This window comes from Balearica regulorum, chromosome 16 (assembly GCF_011004875.1).
Source record: "Balearica regulorum gibbericeps isolate bBalReg1 chromosome 16, bBalReg1.pri, whole genome shotgun sequence".
In the NCBI taxonomy this organism is placed as follows: domain Eukaryota; kingdom Metazoa; phylum Chordata; class Aves; order Gruiformes; family Gruidae; genus Balearica; species Balearica regulorum.
The window spans coordinates 13,651,325-13,678,457 of record NC_046199.1 but is presented as its reverse complement, the minus strand read 5'-3'; the positions used below and the strand labels follow the sequence as shown (position 1 = coordinate 13,678,457).

The 27,133-nt window shown below is 37.4% G+C and overlaps 1 protein-coding gene across 4 annotated transcripts; it reads right to left on the bottom strand.

Annotated features, from left to right (window-relative positions):
* Window positions 1-996: 996 nt before the first annotated feature.
* LOC104635180 (serine/threonine-protein phosphatase 4 regulatory subunit 1) lies at window positions 997-27,104 on the bottom strand. 4 transcript variants are annotated; one of them, XM_075768251.1, is made up of 20 exons: window positions 26,970-27,104; window positions 26,796-26,840; window positions 20,036-20,168; window positions 19,580-19,686; window positions 18,828-18,970; window positions 18,180-18,326; window positions 16,014-16,121; window positions 14,866-14,931; window positions 14,118-14,276; window positions 13,412-13,605; window positions 12,627-13,063; window positions 11,128-11,360; window positions 9,965-10,057; window positions 9,275-9,460; window positions 8,836-8,997; window positions 8,138-8,238; window positions 6,950-7,070; window positions 6,107-6,241; window positions 5,130-5,271; window positions 997-4,153 (listed from the first exon to the last, which is right to left on the bottom strand). In XM_075768251.1, the coding sequence occupies exons 1-20, from the start codon at window positions 26,974-26,976 to the stop codon at window positions 4,005-4,007; spliced, it is 2,868 nt and encodes a 955-aa protein (XP_075624366.1). In that variant the 5' UTR covers window positions 26,977-27,104; the 3' UTR covers window positions 997-4,004. The 4 variants fall into 4 exon arrangements, with proteins under 4 accessions (XP_075624366.1, XP_075624367.1, XP_075624369.1 ...); XM_075768252.1 differs by lacking the exon at window positions 26,970-27,104 and adding an exon at window positions 26,123-26,264; XM_075768254.1 differs by lacking the exons at window positions 26,796-26,840; window positions 26,970-27,104 and adding an exon at window positions 23,262-23,353.
* Between the last annotated feature and the right edge of the window lie 29 nt (window positions 27,105-27,133).

Sequence of the window (27,133 nt, the reverse complement as noted above, 5' to 3'; positions counted from 1 at the left end):
AACTTACCACACTACCACAGTAAGTAATGCACCAGCATTGATTACATTACAAAGATTTTTGTTCCTGTCCCTCTTTTGATTTTCACTAGGATGACATCAACCGTAAACTTACTTGGAAGACAAGCAGTAGAGAAACAAAGTAGTAACGCTGTTAAGTACCCGAAGTTGTCCTATTTTAACGTTCCTGTTTTCTTTGTTAAAGTCTAGATCTCAATCTTCACATGTAGTCTAATGTGTAATAAAAAGAGCATATGGCTGTTTAATTTGTGTTTCCAGTTTACTACACCGGGGTCTTGTGCACTAACTCAACGTGGGTAGGCTTTACCAGGGGTGCAGGGGACCAGTTATTCTCCTCACTTTCACATCAGCTAAAATCCCGCAGAGAAGAGAGGGGAGGTCAGATATTCTTTTGCAGCAGTTGGCAGAAGTTCTAGAGCACAGGATGGAACAGCCAGTGCATGTCTGCAATGGCCAAAAGGGGGACTGCAGCAGCAGCAGATAGGGAAGACTCCTCAAATTAGAAGAAAAACCAACCAGCCAGGTGTCAGTTACTCATTTCCACTCTCTCCCCCACTCCCCAACCCTACAGAATTCATCAATGCTGGATGTCCGAGAGCAACACCACACCGAACAAACAGCCCAGAACATTCTTCCTGGCTGAAGTCTGAAGAGGGAAGGATTTAAGGTAAAGATTTGGATGCCAGTCTCACCCAGCACACACAAGTTCTCTTAATTCAAAATATATCTTGTTAAAGTTTCAGTTCTGACAGAACTATTTTAGTTGCAAAGCGCTTTTGGCATGCTCGCTTTGAGGACAAAGTGCGGGAAGAGCTACTTTGAATCTCTGGACATGTAACGGATTTTTCACTACACAGTACCATGGATTCCCCACACAACCCCAGTTTGTCAGATGGCAGCGTTTATGCTAGGGAGATGTTGCATTAACCGGAAGAATACACTCATATCCCACTGATGACAAAAGTCAGTTACCACAAGTTGGTTTATAAAACAGTCACAGGATTTATTGAGATAAATACAAATAGAAAGTTACATAGATTCTCTGTTCTGACAATGACACTTCCAGAGTGTCCCCGCTTAATTGGGTTCTAAACAACACTGTGTTCAGACACAGCCGCCACTCGGGCAGCATCCCAGCCGATGCCCAGCTTGCATCATACATGAGATACCAGCGAGCCTGAATTCTAAGCAACATGACTAACATGCTTTGGATTACAAGTGTTTGATAATTTCCTATAGCATCCAAGCAATATTGCACCCACTAACGTTATTTTCATGTTCCTTAGCTAGAAATGTTTAAAAGTGATATTCTTACTGCTGTTGTGCGAGTGGATCAACTTCCTAACTTTGCTCCATCTGGCTTTTAAAATACATATTTTTTGCATAATTTAAACAACCCAGAGAGAATTGTACGTGAACACACCGCTTTACTCATCATTGCATACAGTTGTCTAGTACAAGACGTAAAGTGCGGTCTTTAATCATGCTGAAATCATTTCTAGTTTAAAACTAAACCAAAAAACCAAACCTCATAGAGGGCAGATCTGTTTAATAGACCTGCACGTTGTCTACAAAAAAAATGCACCCCAAAACTATAATGTCCCCCATTAGTGCATGCAACCATAGAGTTTTAATAAAAGTTTTTAAGTGCTCTACTGAAATCATACCACTTCAAACAGACATGATCTCTGGAGCCAGAGAGGTATCAAAATATTGTTAAAAACAAAGAACTTTGTTTAGCCTTTTACTGACCTTTTATAGCTGATGGCTTACTGTTTACGCATATCCTAATTAAAAACTCTCAGTGAACGCTAACAAAACATGCTAAACCATATGGAAACTTGTGTTTTCCAGTGGATTATTGCAAGTAAAGCTACCTATTTAAGACTATCTGACAAAACAGAAACCTGGGTTCAGTTGATGTTCAAAGTATTTAATTTACATACAGTACATTTCAAACATACTTACATATACACACACTTAAAAAAATTTGTTCAGTGCTGAGAAATTTAATGAACTGATAATAAAAAACATAAGTAAAACCTTGTCAGAAAGGCCCTAGAAAATTTGAACTGTTAGAAAATACCAGTATAATGCCAGCATTAGAAAAAGATATCAGAACTAGAAAAAATTAACTCGTTAAGAAATTGCAATCATAAAAAGTCGGTACTGAAGAAACATTTGTTTTAAATTATAAAAAAAATTGTAAAAAATTAAATGCAGAATGTTGCAGAATTTACAGAATTTATACTGCTTGCTGTAATAGTAGTGATAGCAGTGGTGTATTTCTGCTTGCAACTTCCAAAAAGCATTTTGTGGTCTCACAAGAAAACAATCTGTTACAAATACTGTACATATAATAATACTAGTTAAACAAATGTATACAAAACTGAGCCCTCCAAAAATACAGAACTCAGCTGAGGAATCTACTTGCTGTATTGCAGACAGGCTAGATTTAAAACAAAATAGAAAAGAAAAAGTTATTCCTGTAAAAACCTTCACCCCATGTGAACTACTTACTCATATAACAGTGAAATAAGGGGAAATATTTACACAGGTCTATATCATAAAGTGTTGTGTTCACAGAGAAAGTAACTGTTACTACATGAAACCATTTCTTCAGTATTTAAGCATTAGTTTTTAAAGAGGACAAAGTTCCAACCCACAGTCTAGAAGACTTTTTTTTTGCCCCACCCAGGCCCCACATCATCTGCAGGTTTGGGACACAATGGAAGACAGGATTCACCAAAAAGCATTAGCTTTATAGCTTTTCAAACTGGTCAGTAGCTCTCCAATTTTATTAAGAGACCTTTGTTCTACCTGTATAGTCTTTCTTTCAAAACATCTGTTCAAGTACAGAGAAGATGTCCTACTTAAGCTTGAGGATCTCAGTAACCTTCATTTGTTGTTTGCCCCAAACCTTGCCATACAGTCAATGGAAGTTATAGAGCAAACTGCTCAGCACCTTTTCCCTGTGCATTTGTTATTCAGGGTTTTCCAGAATTTAGAAGTCCTTTGTTTCTTAGGAACAAAGCAGTGGGCTGTTTGCAATTTGGTGAGTTTTTTAAATAAGGTGTGTACGTAAAACAAAAACTTAACTCTGTACAAGTTCTGTAATACCCTTCTACAGATACAGCACCTGTTGCAGGAACTGAATCCCTTAAATGAAGTGAACTTTGCTTGGGCATAACGAGTAATTTTCAGTTTGGGGAACCTCACACCTGTCACTATCAAAGCCAGCAGTAACAAATCCAGACATGTTAACACCTGTAAGGGTATAGCTCAGAAATAACAAATTAATAGAAAAGTCACAATATACAAAGAATCTTGAGTTCTCTGCACTTTGAAAAATATCACATTGTATTAAGTAAAAACGCACAATGCCTTAATTCTAGCAGAGTAATTACTTTAAGATGAAATTATTTTTGAGCTTCTTTCCACTGATAGAGAATTAAGTTCTTCATTGTTTCTTGTTAAAATTCAAAACTATTCACATATATACACTTTTTTCCCCCCTGGTTTAAATGTAATACTTGAAACAATACAAAAACTACAATAAAAGTGAGGAAATACTACCTTCACATAAGTCCGCTATAATCCGGTTTTAAGATTTATAAAGCATTTTTAAGCTTATAGCAGACTACTACTGGAAATGTTTTGTTAAAAAATGAAGTATGAATTCCAATTACACTGAAACACTGAGTATGGTGTAAGACTTTACATACAATACTTAACTGCAGGCGAGATCAGAGCTAACAGCCACATTTACAAAGGAAAAAACCAAAAGGAATTACTCACGCATATCAGAAACACACAACTATAGATGAAACATGGTCATGAAATGAAGATCATAACATTTCTCACTAGACCCTTTCCAGCTCAAGTAGGTAACAAAAACCTTCTTATTTGTCCACATTATTCATAATAACCACAAACATAAAGTGAATAACCATTCTGATGGTCAGCGTGCACTGCAGAACACCACACTAGTTTTGTTTTTCAATGGCAGTATTGTTCATGTTACCCTGTTTTATGGTGGCAAAGAAGGACACATCTTGATCTCGGTCAGATTGCAGGGCTAGAATGGTCTCTTCTGCAGCTTCTAGATGAGGATTGCCAACATTTTTAAAATAAGCTAGAATAAAGGGAGGAAAAAGTCAATTTTAATCCAAGCCAAAAGAATAAACCCTAGGGCACAAGTAGTGCAGAAATACAGAGGATGCCAAAGACATCTAGGGTAGATCATCCAATTTACAGGCTCCCTAGAGAAACTACAGCATGCCAAGGAAGCCAACAGAGGAAGAGAAATATGCTGTTTCTTACTCGTCTTACTAGGTGCTTTGGTATTTCTAAGAGAAATTCTTTTTGCTAAGTCCTAAATAGAAATGTATCAACAAGTAAAAGCAAGCTCAGGAAGCTGCCACTGTACAATGCATTACAAAATACTCCCCATAACTTCATTCTGAAAAAAATAGGGAGTTTCTGGCATATTCCTTTGACTAATCAGAGATCAGCTGGTTTTTGTTTTTAAGGAATTGTAATACAGGAAATTGCAGCAGCACAGAAAATTACATTCTTTCCTAGTACAACTGTTAGCTTAAGACTAAAATGACAAAGCAAATCATTTCAGAAAAAGATATAGCACTTCACCTGAAATACCCCAAAGACAACTACTTCATGAACATAAAGGTTTGAAATAGATCAAAATAATCTAATGTGATGCTTAAGAAAAGTGTAATTGCCATACGCATCATGGATACCAAAAATAACCACCTGCAGCAACAGCCAATGACTGCAGCTCTTCTTGCTATATGCAAGGACATAACTGCCCTCTAGTGGATGAAGTACGATGTGTCAGATTATCGATGCTGCTTTCAGGCCCTTCAGGGATGATGATCAAATATTCTATGACAGAAAAGCCACTACAGTATACGTTCCTCAATCTGCATTTAAATGCAGTATCCCAGATCACCATGTACAGTTCTAGTTTCAGTATAAACAAAACCAAACAGCCTTTTACCAGTTGAGTGAATTTATAAAGAACAGCACTGGCCGAGGAAAGACAGTATTCATGAGACATTAGCGCTTTCAAAAGAAAGTAATGACCACACCTTTCTCCAATAACGTCTGCCTTAGAGCCTTGGCGAGCAGAACCCTTACATTTGGCACAGGATCTGATGCAAGACTTAAAAGACTGGGGAGTAGGTGTTCAACAAACTGGTCAACAGGCATACATTCTTCTTCTACTACGGCCTACAGGATAAACACAGAGCATGAGAAAGCAAGATTTATGTTAAAAATACACTGTTTGCCATTCCTTTTCAACTTGTCCTTAATATAACCTATTAAAAAAAAAATCAGTGTTTAACTCTCAACAAATACACTCTACATTGGTGAAGTAAGTACAACCTTTGAAATACTGGTACAAAAACATGCCTTAACCATTCTAAAGTTCATCTGCAGATGACCCAACAAGAGCAGAGAAGTTTTTCAAGTATATTTTAGGAAATACTACTCTCTTGCCTGTCATCACCCTTTTGCCTTTCAACATTCAATCCTTTCTCCTCACTTCTAGTGAAAGCAACTTCTGGCAACCTCTCGCAGAAGCCACCCCTCCACTACCAAAACCTTACCATGCAAACCCAAAACATGAAGTAAGCATTTTTGTTTTGGAGGGAGGCGGTAAATAGAAATAAAGAGGGAAATAGTTCCTGGCATCTAGCACCCATTGGCAGTTTGAAGAGCTCTTGTGAACTTTTATCCTAGCATGTCAAAAGTATTAGAAAATGCATCTCAGTTTAGGCCTTAAATCCTGACTTTCCTACTGGGATGCCAGAAAGCACAAGGATCGGCTATTTCAGCTGGAGGCACAGAACCAAACAAGGACCACAGCTTTGAAACTGGACAACCATGTGCTAGTACTGAGAAGAGACCAACACCACCACTGCCTTTTGTCAGCCCACAGAATCACAGAGCCTAAAGAATGACAACAAAATTCCCCAGTCCAAATTTCAGTTTTGCCCACATTGCTAAAAAGCCTCAAACTGGCTCCAAATTAACTGTAAACACAGAAAGAGAACATTCCAACCTGACAAATGAAGGCAAATGCTTGTCTTCCAACCCACTTGGAGCAGTGACGAAACCGCACTACAAGTTCATTAATGAAATTTAGTCCCAGTGCATTTGCATTGTTTGTGTAGAACTTCTGTAGTATTGCTACAACCTGCAAAGCAAAGGAAAGGGGGAAAAGCAGGGCAGGGGAGAAGAAGAGATAAGACTTAACTTGTAGCCCTTAAAGTTGAAAAAGCATCACTTCATTTCAATCCTACCAAGGGACACCAAAAACTGTATTCATTGTAATCAGCTGTGCTTGCAAAATTTATTAAGTTACTGTGCTTATTCTGGAGAAAAGAAAAGCATAAGCTTTAAAAAAGCTTTTCGTTCAGTTCAAACAAAAAACACCAAAAGAAATTAAAACCACTGTTAAAATAATGCCTCTTTCCATGGGGCTATGAAGAAAAAGAAGAAATTGAAGGAATCTTTCTACTCATTCAGGACATCTATAGGATGATGTTCATGAAGATCATAAATTAAAATCAACTTTGATGAAAGATCAGTAACTTTTTTCCCCCGTCTCCCAGAACTGGGTGATGGTCTCCCAAATCTTCTATAACCTGGTTTTCATCCAGTTGAAAATATATTTATCATTCACATAAAACCAACAGAGAAAGATATTAAAATCTGTGGAGGTTTGAAAACACAAAATATTTTATAAAGTTTTAATCTCACTTTTTTCTGTATTGTTCACCATGTTTTGATAAACATGTCTGTATTCACCCTACTTGTCTGAAAGCAAGCAGAGTGGTTTCAGGTATCCCTCTCAAGGATCATTTTCCTCCTCTCCTGCCAGGAAGTGAACTAAATCCCCTACCAGTTTGAAGGAGATCCACCGAACTTCTGAAACTTTATCGGAGCAGAGAGTTAGTGCAATATGTCTTAAGTAGTCATAGACATCATTGGGATTGTAGAGTTCCAGTATCAGGATCAGCTGCCTGGAACACAAAGAAAGTGATTAACTCTAGCAAGTGCAACGTTAACTTGCTCGCATTACACCATCTGTTAAATGTAGGGAAGGATCATTTGGAGCCTCGAAAACACCATGGTTATTACAAAGCACTTGAACAGTTTGCTCTTTTCTTTCCTTAACATGTGCGCATGCTTTTATAAAAGAGGTGCGCGCTTTAATCCATCAAGGAGTTCAAGAGACACTTTTATCCAAACTAGATGTACCAATGAATCCAAGTTATGCTGAATAACAACAAAAACTACAAACACAAGTATGAGAAGTTTCTTTGCAGCTTCAAACCAATATCCACTGCCAACGTGTTACCAGCAGCCATGCACAAACCAACCACAAAGTGACAGCTCTCCACTAGATGTCAGAGAACCGCTGTACAACATTCTCGCACCAGAGTGAGATTTAGTTCGCTGTTCCGAACTACAAAGGGAGACTAAATCCTCAATAGCCCAAACAAAGCAGTGAGATAAACATGAAGGTCAGATTTTAGCTCCAAACTATGTCTACAAACATTCTCTGGGTGCTTCAAGTGTCAACAGGGCTTGTAGAAAAAGAATTGTGGGATGATTTTCTGTCTCCATTATACACTCAGTTATATGGAAATACCAAATGAATAAACTAATTTAAGAACTGGTTTTTTCCTACACTTTAGAAAAATGACTTTGTGTGTGCATTTCACTGATTTTTACAAGGCAGTCTAAAACTGAATAAACTCCAAAACCTCACTGAAAATTATCAGACTATCATATTTCATAAACTGCAAGTGGACCAGATCTCCATTTTGGTATAATCACAGACATTTTAAGTTTCAGTCACACTTGATTACAATGCAACTTACCACCCTCCCCCCCCCCAAAAATCACCCCAAACCCCAACAAAAATAGAAACCCCTACAGCCAGTGGATTTTACGTTCAGTTCCTCAGTAAAGAACGGTTGTAATCTTTTACCTCCTAATTAGGGTGTGCTAACTTCTGAATGTAATTATCTATTTCCAAGTAAGTAATGTAGATTAAAAATTGGAAGTTAACAAAATTACATACTCTGCCAGCTCATAACGAAACCTCCAGTTCCTGCTGTTATCAGTCACCACAAATTCTTGAAGTTGGTAAAGATACTCTCGCCTTTTGTCTGCATGAAGTAACTAAAGGAAAAACGTTACTAGTATAAAACTGGTAAAATTCAATGCTTGCAGTTCTCTGGTGTATTACTCTGTTCACACCTATGTGCATTTTCCTACTCAATGCTTCCTAAACATTGGGCACAACCAGCTGAACGTCTGAACACACAAGACTGACATCAAAAATAGTACGTTAAGTCATCACTTCTGCAAGGATACCCGTCAAAGCACCATCTCTGGGCATAAGACTGAACAACCAAACTAAGGATTTGCCTTTATTATGCAGCAGCCCACCAGGGCCTGTTCTGTTCTCTCCCAGCCCCAAACACAATTTGCTAATGGTCCAACTTTCCAGCTAGACTGCACAAAATACTAATTCCTTTACAACAGCCAGGAGCATTTGCAACCACATTTACAAAGGGGTTTCAGTTTTGATATTTTGTTGGGATATGAGACAGAAGAGAAGTGATGGACCTTAAAGCAATAGACAGACACAATGGCAATACCGCACAAAACTAAACATATAATTAGATACTGACACCAGCACATCTCATTAACAAATTCAGTACAATAGAGACAGAAAAAATTTTATCTTCAGAAATTAAAATTACACTTTCCTACCTTTAGGAAGTCATACAGATGTTTAAGGACACCAATACGCACTTCATCCAGATCTTTCAAGAATCCATTGAAAATTGGCACCAAATCAGCAGCTGTAAGCTGATCCCCCAGAATAACTGCTAGTTCATGTATGGAGAAAGCTAGAGTTCGACGTACCTTCCACTGCAAAGAGTTTAAGTGAACTAGATTAGGCACCATAACTAAAAGAAGCTTTTGAGCTACACCTACGTGAGGATTGAGACAGCAGAAGAAACAGGGTTAGTTACACAGCAGTAGAAAATGTTAATCATGTTTATGAAGTCTGATTTACATCTTGAATTTTGTATTTTTAGTTCACATGTAATACCTTTTAAGTAACGATGTTACAATTTCCGTGCAACAAACTGAACAGAAAAACTACTCAAAATTCTGATTTATCATTAAAAACTTTTTTTTTTACCTGTACATCTGAGGCCAGCGTCTCATATGTGTCTTTCAGGCAGTGCCAGTTCTGCCTGCCCAGTGTTAAGGCCACCCCAGGAAGACTATACGCACAGTGTTTGGCTATTTCAGTATCAACAGTCTGGGCTCGAGCTGGGTCAGTCATAGACAAGTACTGGTCTAATAAAGGTTGAGGTATGATATCCTATAGATAGAGACAGTACATCAGCAACACACACTAATTTTAAAGATCAGAAAGAAAATACACCTGCTGTGCCTACAGTATTCTGTTGCTACTAACCAGCTGGCAGCAAAACACTAACAGCAGCAAGACAGCCCTTTTGTGGGCTAGCTTTACAAAGTTTAAGTGACCCCATAGTTATTTCTCCTCTCATTAGGACAGAGCAGTCAGCAACAAACAGTAATTATTACTTTATCAACACGTCGCATCAAACCACACTGAAACTTTCTTCTTTGCTGAAGACAAAGAGTAAATCCAGTGACAAAACAATATAGTCAGTGCCTACCTTGGTTGCACAGATCGCCTCTAAGGCGATTTTTCTATCTTTCCGATTTAAAATAGGGTTCTCCTCTAATGCCCAGAGCATTTCTTCACATTCCACAACTGATTAGTTGCAAAAGCTAGCACTGTATTAAGGGTAAGATGAACTGTACTCCACTAAAGCAGTTAGATGCTATTTTAAGTCACCTGTAATTTTGACTTGTCATCTTCAAATGGTGGATTAGTTTCTTGCTCTTTCTTTAAAAATACAGTGGTTCCTCTGTGTTGTTCTTCTGAGTCCTGTAAAAAGATGTGCTAATTAGTGAAATAACTAACTTACTGCTGTTTGGGATATTTCAAAGCATCACACAACAGAACAATGCAACTCAGATACAGAACAGCCTTTTACAAAGCCCTGCACAGACAAAGCCTTATTCAGTGTGTTTATACAAGTACAGAAAGGCAACAGAGTTGTACACTAAGGCAAATACAATTAAGACCATAACAGCAACATGGGGAACAGTAGTTAGATTTACTTCTAAAAAAACAACCAACCTAATTTAACACAATAAACCCAACATTCATACAGATTTTGGATGCTTACTTTTATTATACACTTAAACAGTTTTTATTCTTGTCATGAATTTGAATTATATTAAACAAGACAGCTGAGCAGTTCCTCCAAGTCAGTCATTATTATGATAGAAGCTTTACTTATTTTAGAACATACTGCTGGAAACACCCAAGCCTATCAAAATTATAAAACATACACCTCTCCCCAAATATCAACAAAAAACTCTGAAAGAATTAAAAACTTTAAAAACATCTAAAACATACAAAGTTCAAAAGTTCACACAGTATTTTATGTTTTTGTTTGTACAAGTTTTATGTGCAATTTTTGTTCATAGACAAGGAGTTTTTCTTCATATTTCACAATTCGCTCCAGCAGCATTAAATACTGTGCAAACAATTATTTTTACTCTTATTTGTACATTATAATCAAGAAATAGTAACCAGGAACTGTGTGTGTGTCACCATCTGATTCAGCCTACTGTCTTGAAATGACAGACTAATTTTAGATTCATTACAGGAAGAGGTAAAACTGTACTTGGTACATTTCATCTGAAAAAAAAAGACTACTGCAGAACTTTAACTCTTAGGTAATTTGTGTGCAAGCAGAAATAATAGCCCTCAATAGCTTTTCTTTTTCTCTTTTTCATTAAAATAAGTAGTATATAATAGTTACAGTGTAGTAACATTCAAAGACTTTAGATCAGAAGTGGGTCAATTATGCCAGGGACTACATGTACACACATAGTACTTCAGCTGGTAAGAATTAATTTCAGACATGGAGCACAACGCATACTTACTGTGCTTTTCAGTATACTTGTGGAAGACTGGTCACTGATGTCATCCTGGGGGGCCGGGGATGAAAGAGTATCTTCCTCCACCTGGTTACAGGTAGCACTTGAAACAGCCGTTTTATCTGAGATAGTTTTGTTCTGAAGTTCACCACTGCTTTCCTCCATCTTTTTGGTCTCGTACTCACCAACAGAATCAAACTGAGCAGCTCTGAGAGCAGCAGATAGCACTTGGACCTGAGCTGTATAAAGCAAAAAAATGACTATTTAGACTACCTTCTGCACTTAAAAGCATTAAACTTGTAATTAGTTTACCTGAAAAGATAAAAAAATGCCCAGTCTGAGCTGCACAGAAATGGTATATTAACAAGACATTTGCTCTTGGAAAGGAAAGGCCCTTTACTCTTCCATAAAACAATCACAAATTAAGAGCAATGATTTGGATGCATTAACATTTTCAGCAGAAGCATTCTACCCATTTCTACTACTGAAAGATATTTCTAATAATCCCCTGTAACAGTGTATCACAGGATACTGGCTCACCTCCTATTCTTCATATTGTCAAACATTTTAATACAAATTCTTTTGTTATATTCTTTAATTGATTCAACTGCTTGGAAAAGGCATCAATGTGCATTTAAAACATTTCCAAGAAAAACTTTATCCAGAGGTGGGAATTAGCCAAACCATTTCTGAACTGTTTTGCAGAAGCAGATAGAAAACAAAAGGTCAGGTTTACCACTGCATCACCAATAAAGTTAGGACAAACTGCATTTGCATGTGATGCTACGTTACTGCAGAAAGTTTGAGATAGCTACATCTGCATAAGCCTACAGCAAGCACAGTCTTAAGATGGAACATTAGAGCATACTTTTCATGTGAACAATACTAGAATACTTTAGAAATAAGGGGAACAGAGAACTTTAAAAGGCAGAAGAATAGATTACAAGCATATTTATGAGAGTTTGTTTTCCTTCCGCTGTAACTGCTAAAATAAACATCCACATCTTATTCTGAGAAAGGAAGCAAGACTGTTCAGCTAAAGTCCTAACAAAAATGGGGTGTGTGTAGAAATCTCCTTCATGGTTTTCTCCCATGCCTCTCCACACCCCTCATTTCTCATTGTACAGCTGTCAAGCTAACATCTCTCCATTTGTCTTAGCTCTACATATTTTTTTTCCTCTTTTCCTTTTACTCTCTGCTTTTTCTTTCTGAAACTCATTTACAGGTTTTTCTCCATTTGTTCAACTCCCACTTTTTCCTTTATTGCTTTCAATTTTAATTTTTTTTCACCTCTTCATCTTTTAAATCTTTCCCTGTCTTTCTGATCTTTTGCCTCACACCTGAAGAAATTTTATTTTCCCGGTACCTTCCAAATGGCCACAGGGAGCCACCTAGTCCTATCACCTTATGAATCCTAAGCCAATTAAAATGTACTCAACAGTTTTGTGAAGGCCAGGAGAAAACCTGCTCAGAGAAAACATGATTTTACTGTTACAGAGTCTTACCTTGAACATCTGGATCATCTATGTGCTCCTGTAAGCTTTCTAGAACTTTTTTTATTTCAGTACTAGCAACACAGTTATTACGTGGCACAGAGCAGCTATCGTTGTGCTTTTCAGTCTTGAACTGAAGCAACTCCAGATCCTGACTTATATCAGGCAGAGGAGGGCGCCAGTATAGAAAAGTATTAAATACATCCTCAGCAGACTGTAGCCTTGAGTTCCTTCCAGGAAAACTGCAGTCCTTAGTGACTTCGATGACACCAGCAGCAACTTTGTCACCCTGAGACAACCGAGACACATCTTCTCCAGGATTGCTACAGTCATCTGAACTTTCTTCCTGTGTGTCTTTATTCAGGTTCTCAACTGAGAGCTTTGTATTAACATCAGCTGAAGTCTCCTCAGTCAATGACTCTGGTTTGATTTCCATTGGTTGTTCTGAACTGGTAACAGACACACATCATTATCCAAGTAAAACTTAAAGTACTCAGTAACAATATGTTTCAGTGAAATACTTCAAAAAGATAGCATCAACTACAGAGGCTTATTTTCTCTGCAGAAAGACAGAATTTATATTATGCTTCACTTCTTTCCCTTTACCTTCCTGCAAAGCCAAAGTGAATTTCTCAATACAGTGGCTACACTCAAATAGATCAAATGTGTGATCTCACTCTTCATACCTTTTCTGGATCTATATTCTCAAGTTGAGATTTTTAGCCCAGAAGAGCAACAAAAAGAATTATCTTCTTTTTTCTCCCTTCTGCTATACCATATCTTTCCCGTGATTTTACCTGGACAAAGTAGCATTGGTACTGGAAGACATTAAAGTTATATTGTTGCTTGGCTGACAGGAATTGGAATTCACATTTTGTGTTGATGGTCGGATACTCAGCGTCCCGTCTTCTCGAATGTAAAGACCAGCACTTGAAGGGTTTGCAAAGGTAGAAATAAACGGGCCAAGAGACTGAAAAGCAGCCTGACGAACCTGTGATAGTATAAAGACAACAATCAGGATTCATGCAACTCCCACAGAGTTAATGCTGAAAAATAAAAATTTGGCTCAATTTTTTAGTAAGAACCAGCTGATTCTTGCTATTACAGCTCCACTCAATACCAAATATAACCAATTATCAATTACCAAATAAGTAACACCAAAGCAAAGGGTGTTAGAATATTAAGTGTGTATCTACAATCATAGTAAGGAAATTATTCAAGTTATAAATTTGAAGGACACCACTGTCTACTTCAACTAATACTTTTAACACAAGCAACCTATTCTAAGGAGAGCGTTTACACATAGAATTGCTGTCAACAACTTTTTAAGTATGTAAGAGAGAGAGGAAAACTAAGACACTATCTTATTAGAGACTAGATTTTAGTAAATTAGATTCTAATCCCAGGAAATTTTACAGAATTTTACAGTACACTCCTGACCTACCCATTATTTGTGTATGATCTGCCTGGAAAGATACATCAATTACAGAGCAAGTTACTTACCCATCTGCAAGTGTCACTGATAAGACTGATAAACAGTGGGGATAGTTTGCTTCTGCGAACTTCTGGGGATGTGGTGTAAGACACTGCCATAAAGCATTCAGCACAAGCTTTTCTCATGCCCCAAACACTATCAGAACAGAGTTCAAAGAACTTGGGAATCTGCCAAAAATAAGCAAAACGAAGACTAATTAAAGACTAAACAAAGACTGCAGCAACTTACTATCAAGGTATTTGTTTGGAAACTGGAGACAATGATAACTCAAGAGAGTAAAATGAGTGAAGTATATAGAAGAAAGACAAGTTAAAAACATATTAATTGAAGAAATGGGAAAAACTATCTGTCTGCCATTTACTTCAGTAGGATTCTATGTGTAACTATATGCACTAGGAAAAGAGAGAAAGAGTTATTAATAGTCCACTTTTACCAAAATTGTAACTTGACTGATCATCTAGTTCGGGGGGGGGGGGGGGGGGCAAGCAGAAGTCAGTAACACTAAAGAGAGAGAGTGTGTGTATATATACACACATATATTGTCAATTACATCTCAAAAATGTTTTGCCAAACAAGAACTTTCCATTTCTATTCATTCCCAGTTTTGCTATATAATTGCAGCCAAAGCCTTAGCCAAATTAATTAAAAATGCATGCACAGTGATTAATTTACAGAGAAGACAATAAAAGAACTCATTATTAAACCTTTTGAACTGAGAAATACAAGTCTTGTGAATGGATTTTGATTTTTACATACCAGCAGTCTTTCTGTGGCTTCTTGCCCAACTGCACTACAAATATCACCAAAATTAGCTGCACAAATCTAAGAAATAAAAAAAGACATTAATAACATTCTGGCTCTTTCAAGTACATTAGTTTTATTATCAACTTCACCATGCATTATTTATTCCATGTAACAACTGCACGTTTGACTATTCAAATTTCAGCCATGTAATTACATCCTGTAATATTAACTCATCCCGAACAAAGACTCATGAGAGCAAGCTTCCATAAGCCACATGCCTTTGAAGAAATCAATAGTAATAAAGATTTCTGCATGAAGAGCATCATCTACTTCAGTAATCATTAAAAGGGACTAATAAGCCTACTTGAAAGTTTAAATTACTCTGAACAGCAGCTATCAAAACTGAAGCAGACTCAAATATGATACTAGGTCAGGACTTAGGTGTACTGACAGAATTATCTTTGCTATGGCTGACACTGGCTTAAATACTTTGCTGAAGCAAAGTTTAATCGAGATCTCAAGTTAGTGCCATTTATAGTACATTACAAATGCTATAATTAAGGCAAAGGGATGCACCCTCATGTTGGAAAAATAGGACTGTGTTAAGATAAGATTTATTCATTCTATATGCTTATTTAGAAGGCTATCATGCAGTTCAAATTCCAACAAGTGCAGCTTACGTTAAGGGCAAAGCTGAAGCTCTGCATGACTCAGACTACTCAAAAATTTTAAGACTTCTTATCCTACAAGTTTCCTTCTGTACTCGAACATGAATTAACATAATTCTTTTAGGATTTCTCCTTTCAATAAAAAAAAATATTAAAAAATCTGGTGGTAAAGGAAGGATGTCTCAAACATCTATCGCTTTTGAATTTCTTGTTTTGAAATAAGATGGCAGAGATGAGGTAACTTGTTTGCGTGCTATAACCAAGCATGGTGACTTAAAAAAGGTTGTGAAAGCTATTAAAAGTGCAAGATCAGTTTAGCTGCTACACCAAAGCTATTCGCTAAGGACTTATCTATTTCATTACTGAACTACAGAAATTATAACCATGTCAAAAGTTCATCAGCTAAATTTATAACTGAATTATTCAGGAAGGCATTCAAACAACAACATACAAATTCATTTTTAAGTGGTTTAGGGTTAAAAACACACCAACCTTTCGCACTTGAAACAATTTCCCATCACTGCACAATTCACAGAAACGAGGAAGCAGCATGTGCTCAACTGTTGTTCTGCTCAACACAGAAGCCATTTTACAGATTACCTAAAATCAAGAAGTGGAGATATGTAAAGAAAATTATAAAGCTTGTAAGCACAGCCAAATATTCCTTCAAAAAATTGCTTCTGAGAGCAAGAGAGCAATCACCATCAAATAGGTTTAACTGCTACACATTATTCATCTTTCCATAGACCTGTTTTAATGCGAAGCACAACTATAGTTGTTATTTAAAATAATTCTATGCCACTGTGCCTGAACAAAACATTTCTGCACATAATTTGTCTTTTTTCATCAAGTCAAATAGACTTTTATTAATAAGTGCCTTTTCATGGTGTTTTACAATGTGGCATACACTGGTATTTTGTACAGAGAAGACAAAAGTTCCATTGCACTAACCAGCATACAAAATCACAACCTTTAAGCACATTAGAAATACCTCAAGCTTAAGCACGCAAGTAAGCCCCTTGGCTTTAACAGGACTGTTCAGAGACTTAAAAATAAGCACAGTCCCAGCTCTCAGACAGCATGATAAAATAGAAGTTTTCCATACAACAGAAGAGAAAAGGGAGAGTATGTGATCTAATGCACACTTTACATGAAACATCCTCAGAAATTTTAGGAGTCAACATCACAGCATAAAGTCAGTAACACTCAATTTAGCTTTCTCTGAGGAACTGTCAATTTCAACCACCATTACAAGCCACATTTCTGCTGTGAAAATCAGGTGCTTGGATCATATGTTTCCTTTCAGCTCCTTATAATTTTTATATTTGCAACAGTAAAAAGGAAGGGGCTTCCATGCACCTTTCTACTCAACTGTTTGCCTGCATCATCAGGAGTTTAATGCTTACACAAGTATTGTCAGATTGACTACTCATCTTGCTATTTTTATTTTTCAAAAATTAAAAAATCAAAAATTCAAAGCTTTCTACCTCCACAAAAATAAGCTTTATTTGTAGAAGTGTTTGCCTTCATAACAGAATGCTAAGTAAGAACTAAGGAAGACACCATTCAAGGCCTTTCCTGCAATTTTCAAACTCCTAAAAGGCATCTGGTGCTCAGATGTCACCCCTGGAAAACTGCCTAAGCAATACGCAACTCCCAAACAAGGAAGAGGAAAATCTAGCTGGTAAAACTATTTTACAGGTCAAGTGTCAGATATCTATGCGGAAATGTAATTACACACCAGCACTTTTCTGTGGAGTCAACTGACTTCTTGAAAGCGAGCAGGGAATGTTTTTTCAAATCACTTAAGAATTAAGATCAGGTCATCATTCACACTTTTACAGCATTATTTTGAAACCTGGTAGAGCAAATGTAAGGAAACTGTTGCAGAAGATAATGATCTTAAGAATTAAAAAAGGCTGCCAAGAACCAACTGCATTTTAAAGTTATTTGGCTACCATTTGACAATCATTTAGCATCCTGTTCCCAATTACTGTACTGCATAGCTCAATTCTCAAGAAACACTATTTCAAAAAAATTCCTCAAGCACTTCACTGATGCAGAAGCACACATTTCTTCATCACACAAAAGGTACAGGAGCTAGAGAAAGCTTACCTAAAGTACCTCTACACTTAGCCAAAGGCATTAATAATTAGCACTCAATACAACAGTACTCAGGATAACCTTGCTTTCTTCTTGAATTCAGTTAGGATCATTTTTACCCTCTCACTATGGTGCGTCAAGTCCTAACCTTGTTCAAATGCTTTGAGAATTCACATTGTTTCAATGGTGCTCAACACTACAAATGACTAAGAAACCTATTGATTCAAGGCTTAACAGCTTAGCAGACTTAAGCTTCAACTGTATCACAAAAGCAGGTTCTCAATTCACAACAGAGTGACTAACAAATAGAGAAGGAATAAAAAACCTGAAACAGTGATGTCACAGAAAGTTTAAGTTCAATGATAAGGGTAAAACTCTCAGGACATTAAAAATGCAAGTACAATTTTTATTTTCTGGGGTTTATGCTCATGAAAATCTCACACAAAGTTGTTACATTCTAAAAGAGCTTTACAGTAGCACTGCTAAAACAGAGAACAAAAGCAATTAAGAAAGAAAAAAGAGCGAAGATGTAAGTTTTCTTCTAAGTTCACTTACATTCACAGCTTCCACCTTGTACTCATCATCACTGTCAGGAGCAGAAAGGTCCAACAGAATTGGACACACCTTATTTTCAATGTCACTCTGAGCAACAAGATCTTGTTCTAGCAGTATAAGTAGTGCTTCTTGACCTGCTTTTCTAACCTATTAAAATGAACAAACAAACCAAAAAAGTACGTCACTATAAAACCACCATTTGCTGATATGAAAACCACAAAAGGCGTATTTTCAATGAACACACAGGTACAAGTTACAAAAGACACACAAAAATCCTCTCAGTTTTAACATCATAAGGAATTAGTAATAAATACTAAAGTTGAACATAATCGTTAGATGAATTTCATTGAATTCTGAGCAGAAGCCAAAAGATGAAGTAGAAGACAGGACTTAAGTCATGAGTCCTATAACAGACTGTGTTAATATGCTGCTAGGCAAATCCTATAAGTTTCCCTTATCTGCTAACGAAAGTAGAACAAAAAAAATTCAGGCCTCCCTAGCAAAGTGCGCTGAACCCAATAAACACAAAGCACTACATAAAATCTAGGTATCAATCAAAATGGAATTTCTTATTATCTATTCCTTATGCCCTAAAATCACTGAGCCACACAGGTTTCCAACAATTCAACTTATGTCTGGTTTTCCTACCTGATTGTTAACATCTGTGAGGTACCTCACTACTATGGGCATAAGGTACTCAAAAAATGCTGTTGGGAATTTTGGTCGACTTTCTTGGAGAAAAATGGCAATAGGAGGTATTTGTTCCATCAGCTCTGTACGTACAGTTGGTTCTAATAACAAGAAGAAAGTCAAAACTACATCAGTAAATACAAAATTAAGATCAAGTACCTTAAGAAAAAAAGTAGCATTTTTTGTTTAATGTTTTCACAAGAGGGAAATGAAAATACTCAAAACAAAGAAACATCAACACAGAAACTACCTGTTCTTAAAGGAGAGCTGAATGTAACAGAATAGCCTTACATACATCATCACCACAATCCAGAGACATGGGATCAGTTCTCAAATAAATCAGATAAAATAAGAGTACCAGCTAGAAAACCCAATCACCATGAATATATGCACATGAAGTATTAAAATGCACAACTGTTCTGTGCCACATATATCACACATTCAGGTGTAATGATTTTCTTGATTAAATATTACTTTGGGCCCTATATTAAGGGTCTTTCATTTATATATCTATCATACAAACTACTTCAAAAACAGGGAAAAAATAATCTCATTTTCAATAACAGATGTTGCTGTTAGAGGATGTAATTTCTTTAGTTTACTCATTGCCTTCTCAAAATTGAAAGTTATTGTCTACTGTACTGCAGCTTATGTAAAATAAGTTACAAAAATTAAAAAACAAACTAACAAAACCCCCAAAACTTTCAAACCTGCATCTTCAGAGAGCCTGACCACTATTTCCATTACAGTCAGGAAGTCTTCTTCATTATTACTGAAATCTCGAAATACATCCAAAAGACCTCTGGCAATAATTTGTCTGTGGAGTGAACAGCATATAAATTGCCTTAATATCTTGCCAACAGCATGTAGATAGGATACAAGGGGAACTTATCAAATTTAAATGCACATCTTAAAGATCTAACTCTTCTCTGAACATTCAGGCACAACGGTTTATACAGTTTCTTTATGCCCCAACAAAACAAAGATGGAGTTGAGAAATCTTATTCAGATAACCAAGAATGCAAACCTGTTTTTATGGAAAAGTTATTCAAACAGAAATAATATTAGACTTGTGCTTAGGAGAATAACAACAGAAGCAGTGACACCTTAACATCCACAACACTATCAGACTCAGTTGTCATCAACTGTAGCTGTTGTACTCTTACCTGTTAAATATATTATCACTGAAGGCATATTTTTCTAGACGAGCCAGTGGAGTTAAGTTATCCTGTCCAGGAATATCCAAGAATGCTGTTATCCTCATGCTATCACAGTCTGGTCCATAATCTTCAAACCCAACTTGAAAGACAAGAGTAACACCCACCCCCCCAAAAAAAAAAATTAAAAAAGAAATCCAAGAGTCACAAGATGTTACAGTGTAAAATACACTATACCAATAACTATTTCTTTTTAGAGCTATTCTTCAAAGGAAAAGTATCTGCACATCATTGGAAACAGCTTACAAAAAAAATCTTAAGCTGTACCTAATGAAGAGCAACACCTGCATATAGACCTGTAAATTCAAGCTTTGAAATTTAATTTATTTCATCATAAAATCTTTGGCTTTTAACACATTTTACTTTGCAATTTGAGTGGACTAACCACATGCACTATGAGTTAAAAGGGCTCAGCTGACAAAATTGCATGCCACAAACTGACCAACACAATTAAAAGGAAAGTAAGTCCTACTAAAAGAAACTGAAATTTTAACAATGACAGAAAATCCCAAACTGTATTGCTTTAAAACAGCAAATTCTTGGGTCTGTTTCAAAGTTACCAAGGTGCATTTTTCTCACTGTAGTTACTGGGTCCCATACACCTACAACTGGTAGCTTTGGGAAAAACTTAACTTTACTTGTGAACATACTGGGAGCTTTCTACTGCAGACCTATCAACTACACACTTTCCAATGTACATGTACTCTTCTCTAAGTCTGTTTTGTATTTGCAGCTTCAGAGTTTTAACCAGATATTACCATACTGACTGTTAAAATTTGGCTCACCAAGTCTTACAGTAACATGCACTTGATTACAGATTACAGGCAAAAAGTAAGACTGTGAAAAGGAAAAGCAACAGGATAGCTTTGCTGCCAATTTTTTTTAATCCTTCATCCTTAAAACAAAGACAGTGAAATATCATGCCTGCAACACAAATCTTTCACACAAATTCTCTCATTTCAGTAATGGATATAGGAACTCATACAGCAACCAAATCTACAGGAAGAGTTGCACTAGAGTAGCTGATATTCCTGCTCTGGGTTTACAACTTTCCCAACCAAGCAATCCTAGAATTACACACTTTGTTCACATAAATAACATAGCAACTGTGATCATACCAAATTGCACCAATATGGCTTCTCAAACCAACATATGTGCTGAGAGTGACAACCACTGAAGACAACAAGCCATGTTCTGACTTGGCAGGACACATTATTAGGTATTTAAATCAGTAAAGAAAGCACAAAACTGGTTATAACTTTAAAGCACAATGACAAGCCAAATGAGTTGTATTTGAAACCATGCCTATGAGACTATAGTCTAGGCACTCTAGGTTATGCCTCTACAGGCAGAGACCTCCTGTCTTCAGGCAGTGGAACTTACATGGTGCCTCCATATTAAAAGACAGCAAAGCTTTGGCTGAATAACTAAAAGCAAACCAGGACTAGCTTCATTTATAGCACCAGTTTCCCCTGTTTGTAAAGTGGGAAGAACAGGAATACCCTCTCCCATTGACACCCTTAAAGATTAAGAAATGTGTATGTAAAGTACTATATAATCCCTATCTTCAGTATTCTGGTTTAATAATAATTAAAAAAACAACACCTGCAGCCGTTCCCAATATGTCATCCCAATCACTACAAAGCTTTTGCACATATTAAAGGAAAGTCTGTATTATTTCATAATGTACTCTGAAACTGCCAGTGGATTAAATCATGTGTGTCTAATTCCATGATCTGATATAACAATTTCTTCAGGATTGAAGTGGCTATACCTTAATTAGGATAATTAAGCTCTACCCTCATTTACTTTACACATTTCATATTACAAACACTCTACCCCAAGGAATCCTTTAATCTGAGATCCTACACAATGAACTTTGGCTCTAAACTACGCTCATACTCATTATAAATTACTTTTTCTATTAAAAAAATCCTCTATTACAGAGATGTACCAAGTTTCAACTTTTTCTTCTACAGAAAAATTCCTATTTCACATACAGGACTCTGCTGCTTTCCAATTATTTAACACATGCCAAAGCATTGTCAGAAATACAGCTCATTTAAAGGAGAAATCATCTGAACATACTTGAAACAAAATGTTATACCTGGGTCTTCAGGGAAAAAAACCAAAAAGCAGATTGGTTTAAGAAAGCACACAGTCTCCTAGGAACCCAGCTGAATTAAAGCACTACAGCAATTCTGATTTCTGCTGTTCTTGCAGACAATATGCTCTGACCAACAAGTTCAACAGGATTCAAACAGAAGAAAACTGCAGGATTAGAATAAATGTTCACATTTCAAATGTATACAGATACTACAAGTAAACCCACAGCTACATGATCAGAAACATATGCTAATTATTCATGGCTTTTTTAGAATGACTATATATTGTACTGACACTCTTATTTCCATTCAACTGGTCATTATTTCTAGAGACTGCTCTTTATGTATTTTTTGAGTTCCGTCAGGTTCAAAACATTTATCTACAAAAGCATATATAATTTACATTGCACAGGTGTGTCTGGGTTTGATCTGTCCACATGCTCTAGGGCTAGCTCTCCCACCAAGCATAGTATCTCTAGAGGTAGCATCCAGTATTTGCTGCTTCAAAAGAAGCCTACTGTATGACTTAAAGCTCACAGGAAGTTATACAGCACGTGTAGGATTACAGATTTCCTTTCTGAGGTAGCAGCAAACTCTTCACATACAAATCCAACTCTGACCATCCTCATATCTATGCAATTATAATATATGTATTTTAAAATCCACACAGATCGGACACTTTCACTAGCTAATTTTTGAGGCTAGCCATCTGTTATACAAAGAAAGATTTATTAGGGCTTTAAAACAATAAATATACTTGCCATTAACTTTATCTAGTGGCCACCTGTTCTTGAATTAAGAAATAGTTTTAAAAATGAAGATTCTTATCAGTTGACTTTAAACATTTCAGAATTCCTACCAATTCTAATGACAATGAAGTAAAACAATTCCAAGTTTGACTACAATGCTACACCTGGGATAAAGTTTGTAAACATGATGAACATGCTTAATTTTACTACATGGAGTAGCTCTATTATTCATTTAAATTAGCTAAGCACACACCAGTGCTTCTAGGACCAGAGGGAAAACAGAGCAAACTACTTACGCTCAGGATCAAGAGTGTTAAATACCTGAAATTTTTTCCACACACTCTCAGCACATGTAAGGAATAGTCATGGCAGAATACATTTTGTCTTCTCTCAAGAATTTTAATTTTCTTTTTCCGTAAAATAAGAAGCTACAGGTACTTACAAGTTTCATAACACACCAGAGTACTAGCAAGTAAATTACCAGAAATACTAGTTCATTGTTTTTCTATCTAATGTTCTTTCACAGGTGATTCAAACATTATTTTTTCCTCTAACTTTATCAAACAACTAAGCTTGAAATCTGTCCACCTATAAACAAGTATTCACAGCCGAATTTGAGTTCACCATGCCTTATTCTGACATACACTCAAAAGCTGCTTAGAGCCTGTAAGAAACACCTACAGGAGCGTCACAGGATTTAACTACACAATTCAACATCATTAGCTAGTATCACTATCCACTTTGACACTAGTATTTACTGTTTTGTATTGGCAGAGTACAACAATTTCATGAACTCAGGTAATTTTCTCTCCTGCTGTTTTTAGAAGGAAAACCACTTTGTAAAACACATTTTCTTTATTGTACAAAGGGCATAATTAAGCTAATTTTTTTGCAGATGATCTAATATCTCACCTTACAAAAAACAAGTTTCCCACTGTACTCAATGAATTTGGGTAGATTTTACTACAGCTTTTCCCCAAATTCAAAGGAATCCCTCAGTCTCTCCATTTGTTTCAATGGAATTGATCTCCAATGTGCAGAACACTATTTCACTAAATTAGTTAAGAAAGTAAAAACCTAGTTCCAGTGATTTACTGCACTCAGATTTTCCTAAGATGCACCAAGAACTCTTTGCTAGACTAGTCACCGGATTAGCACAACAGTATCTCAGTCTAGATGGGACATCTGAATTCTGCTGCAACACAAGTAGAAGACAGCTTTCAATGCCATAATTCTAAATGCACTGTGAAATTAACGAATACAATCAAAGTATTTTTATATCATAAAATAAGATTTCAATAATGGTCTAAAAATGCACATTTATTTACATGCTCATCCTGAAACTGATCATTTCTTTCACACACATTTTAAGTGGCCCATATAAAAAGCTTATTAATTATTGCTTATGGCAAAACTTTCCTTATCTGAACATTTTTATTAACTTTATGACTCAAGCTAGAGTTTTGCCCACAAGCAAACTACTTAACTGACTTACCAGATAAATCCGTTACTTAGTCTCAACAGAATAGCCAAAGACTGAACACTAATGGAGAACGAACACCTAACTCCTAGGGACCTCTGGTTCAAGGCCAAGACCCGTAACAGAACACTACAGGAAGTTTGCATTTATTTCCACTACTTGTACTTTACACACTCAGCAAACAGAACTCAAACGAAGCACTAGCTCATTTTTGGTTTTTTTTAACACAGAGAGAAGAAAATTGGAAAGGGAACCAGGAGCAACCCAGAAAGAACCAATCAATTCAAATAGCTAAGCATGCATTAGCACTATCAAGGGCTTTGTAGGTTTTTTGGTTGGTTGGTTTTGGTGCTTTTTTTTTTAAATCAGGGCAGAGAAAGAAAGATATTTTCACTTTTTAAATAAGGTACTACAGCAACAACTGCTGCAGCTTTTCTGCTAGAGGAACTCACTCCAAAACAATCTTTAAATCAGCATAAGCACATTGAAATGCATCAGCTAACATCCTTCTCACTTAAATCCTGTTCAATACATACATGCTTTTCGTTATCTAAAGTGATGACTTCTTACATTTACTTACTGCAGCAAACAATAACCTTTAGTACCTCTTTTTAAGCAATTCCTTATAGTGTTATCCAAGTTTTAAATCCCTATATAAAATATGGATATTTCATGTAACTATTCCACATACTTACTACATTATTTTTAGATTTCTAGCTTTTCAAATAGATAACTGCAATAAGGAAGCAGGATGCTTCTTAATTACAGTTTTAAATTCATTAAGACTCAGAGTTACAAGTTATCTCTATAAGAGAAACATTAAAGACATTTTGCTATACACAAAGATATAGACATAAACCAAAAACTCTTACAATACACGATCTCACCATTTATTCATCAGTTATATCACAAAAGATCCCAAACTTTTCTTTCTAAAACTTAACCAAAATATAAACACCACATAGGTTTTTTTCTGCTACCTACTAGTGAAATGCAGAAATCTCAAAGACTGAGAGCAAACACACCTAAGAGCAGGAAGTAACAGAATCCCACACAACAACCTCCCGCCTGCCCACAGAGGTGATGCACCTGCATATCGTTCCAACAGAATACTTTAGACCTCACTTGTATTCTACTATTTCCCCTGGTGTTCCTGAAGACCACCTTCTTCCTAAATTAGCTTATTGATGCTACATGGGGGGATGACACATCTATTACACATTTTCAAGTACAATTAAACAATAATGGTTTTGTGGCAAACAAATAAGAGTCTCTCACAAGAAACAAAAACTCAAGCAGCAGTTTTTTTTTTTAAATAGAAAAATCAATCCAGCATCCAAAGCACTAAGGAAACCATCCCACATATCCAGCTGCTTTCTAAAGCAATATAAGTTCATATAATTATTGGTCAAAGATTTATCCCTTTAAGTAACACCTCTTTCCAAGCTGTCCGATAGGTGTTCCGCTCCACTCCTGTAACACAACTCTGGACTACACAGGCTTGAGGTGGAGCTGTTACCTGGTGTGGGACCCCCGACATAGCATTTAACCTAAACCCACTGGCTTAAACGCCAACTGGAGTACAACAGCGGATTTTCTTTTATTCCCGGTTCCGAGGTGCACACGCAGCCACCGCAGCACCGTCCTGCTGAGCACCTGTGCCGCAGGGATGCCGGAACAGCGAAACACACGGCGTTCTTACCAGGCTCTACAGTGTTTAAAAGTCTCCCCCGTTTGAGCGGCCGCAGCTAGAAAATCCCTCAGCTGCTCTAGGCTCGTTTCCACCGACAACAACAGCGGAGCTAATCCCCTCAACCACCGCCGGCCGGACCCGTTTTCTTTTCCTAGGGATTGACCGCGGGCCATTGTTAGAAGAGCTGTTTACACTGAATCCAGCAGTTCAGCAGCCATTTGAAGCTGCAAGGATGGTCCCTCGGAAGGCCGGTTTGCAGACACCGCCCCGGGCCTGCCTCCCGCCCGCGGGTCCTCCTTCCCCGGCGGGACGGCGGCTGCCCCCCCCCCAAACCCCGCTTCAAGAAGCGGGGAAAACCCCAGTGAAGTAAATCACTGGTCCTTCGACGGCTCGACCAGCACGTAAAAGCTTATGAAAGATGCCAGGTGAGGCGAGGGCCCGCAACTGAGGGAGGGAGCGAACCCCCTTCCCCTGTCAGCGCCACGCTCCTGAGGGCACTTAACTCGTGAGCCCTAACACTCTGCAAGGCTTTACCTACCAGTGCAACCAACCTCAAAATCCTCCCTTCGCCCTAACCCGGATAAAAACGCGGAGAGTGAAAGAGGGCGACAGAAGGACCCCAGGGTGGGAGAGCGGGGGACGGCCTAAATAGGGAACAGAAAAATAAAAACCAGTTACTCACAATCATCTAAGTCATCCTGCAAATCCACAAAATACAAAGGGATCCCTACAAACAAAAACAGAAGAGAGATACCGGGGGGTTGGTTTCAGAGGGATACGGCGAGGACAGCGTCAGCCCCGAGCGAGCCGAGCCGCCCCACCACCCCCCACCCAAGCACCCGCCAGCCCCACTCACCGGCCATCTTGGAATGGACATGGGTGAAGAGAAGGAGGAGGAGGGAAGCAGGAGGGCAGAGGGAGGAGCCGCCGCTACTTCCTGCCCCCGGGTCAGCCTCCGCGCAGCCAAAACACCACCGGTTTAACAAACAGCCGCTGCCGGGGGGAGCGAATCGTCCCTCA

Coding starts and splice junctions, on each gene's coding strand:
- LOC104635180 (XM_075768251.1), bottom strand. Junction 18,327..18,827: donor TCACAGATGTTAACAATCAG/GTAGGAAAACCA, acceptor TCATTTTAATAG/GTTAGAAAAGCAGGTCAAGA. Junction 5,272..6,106: donor CATTTGCCTTCATTTGTCAG/GTTGGAATGTTC, acceptor TTTATCCTGTAG/GCCGTAGTAGAAGAAGAATG.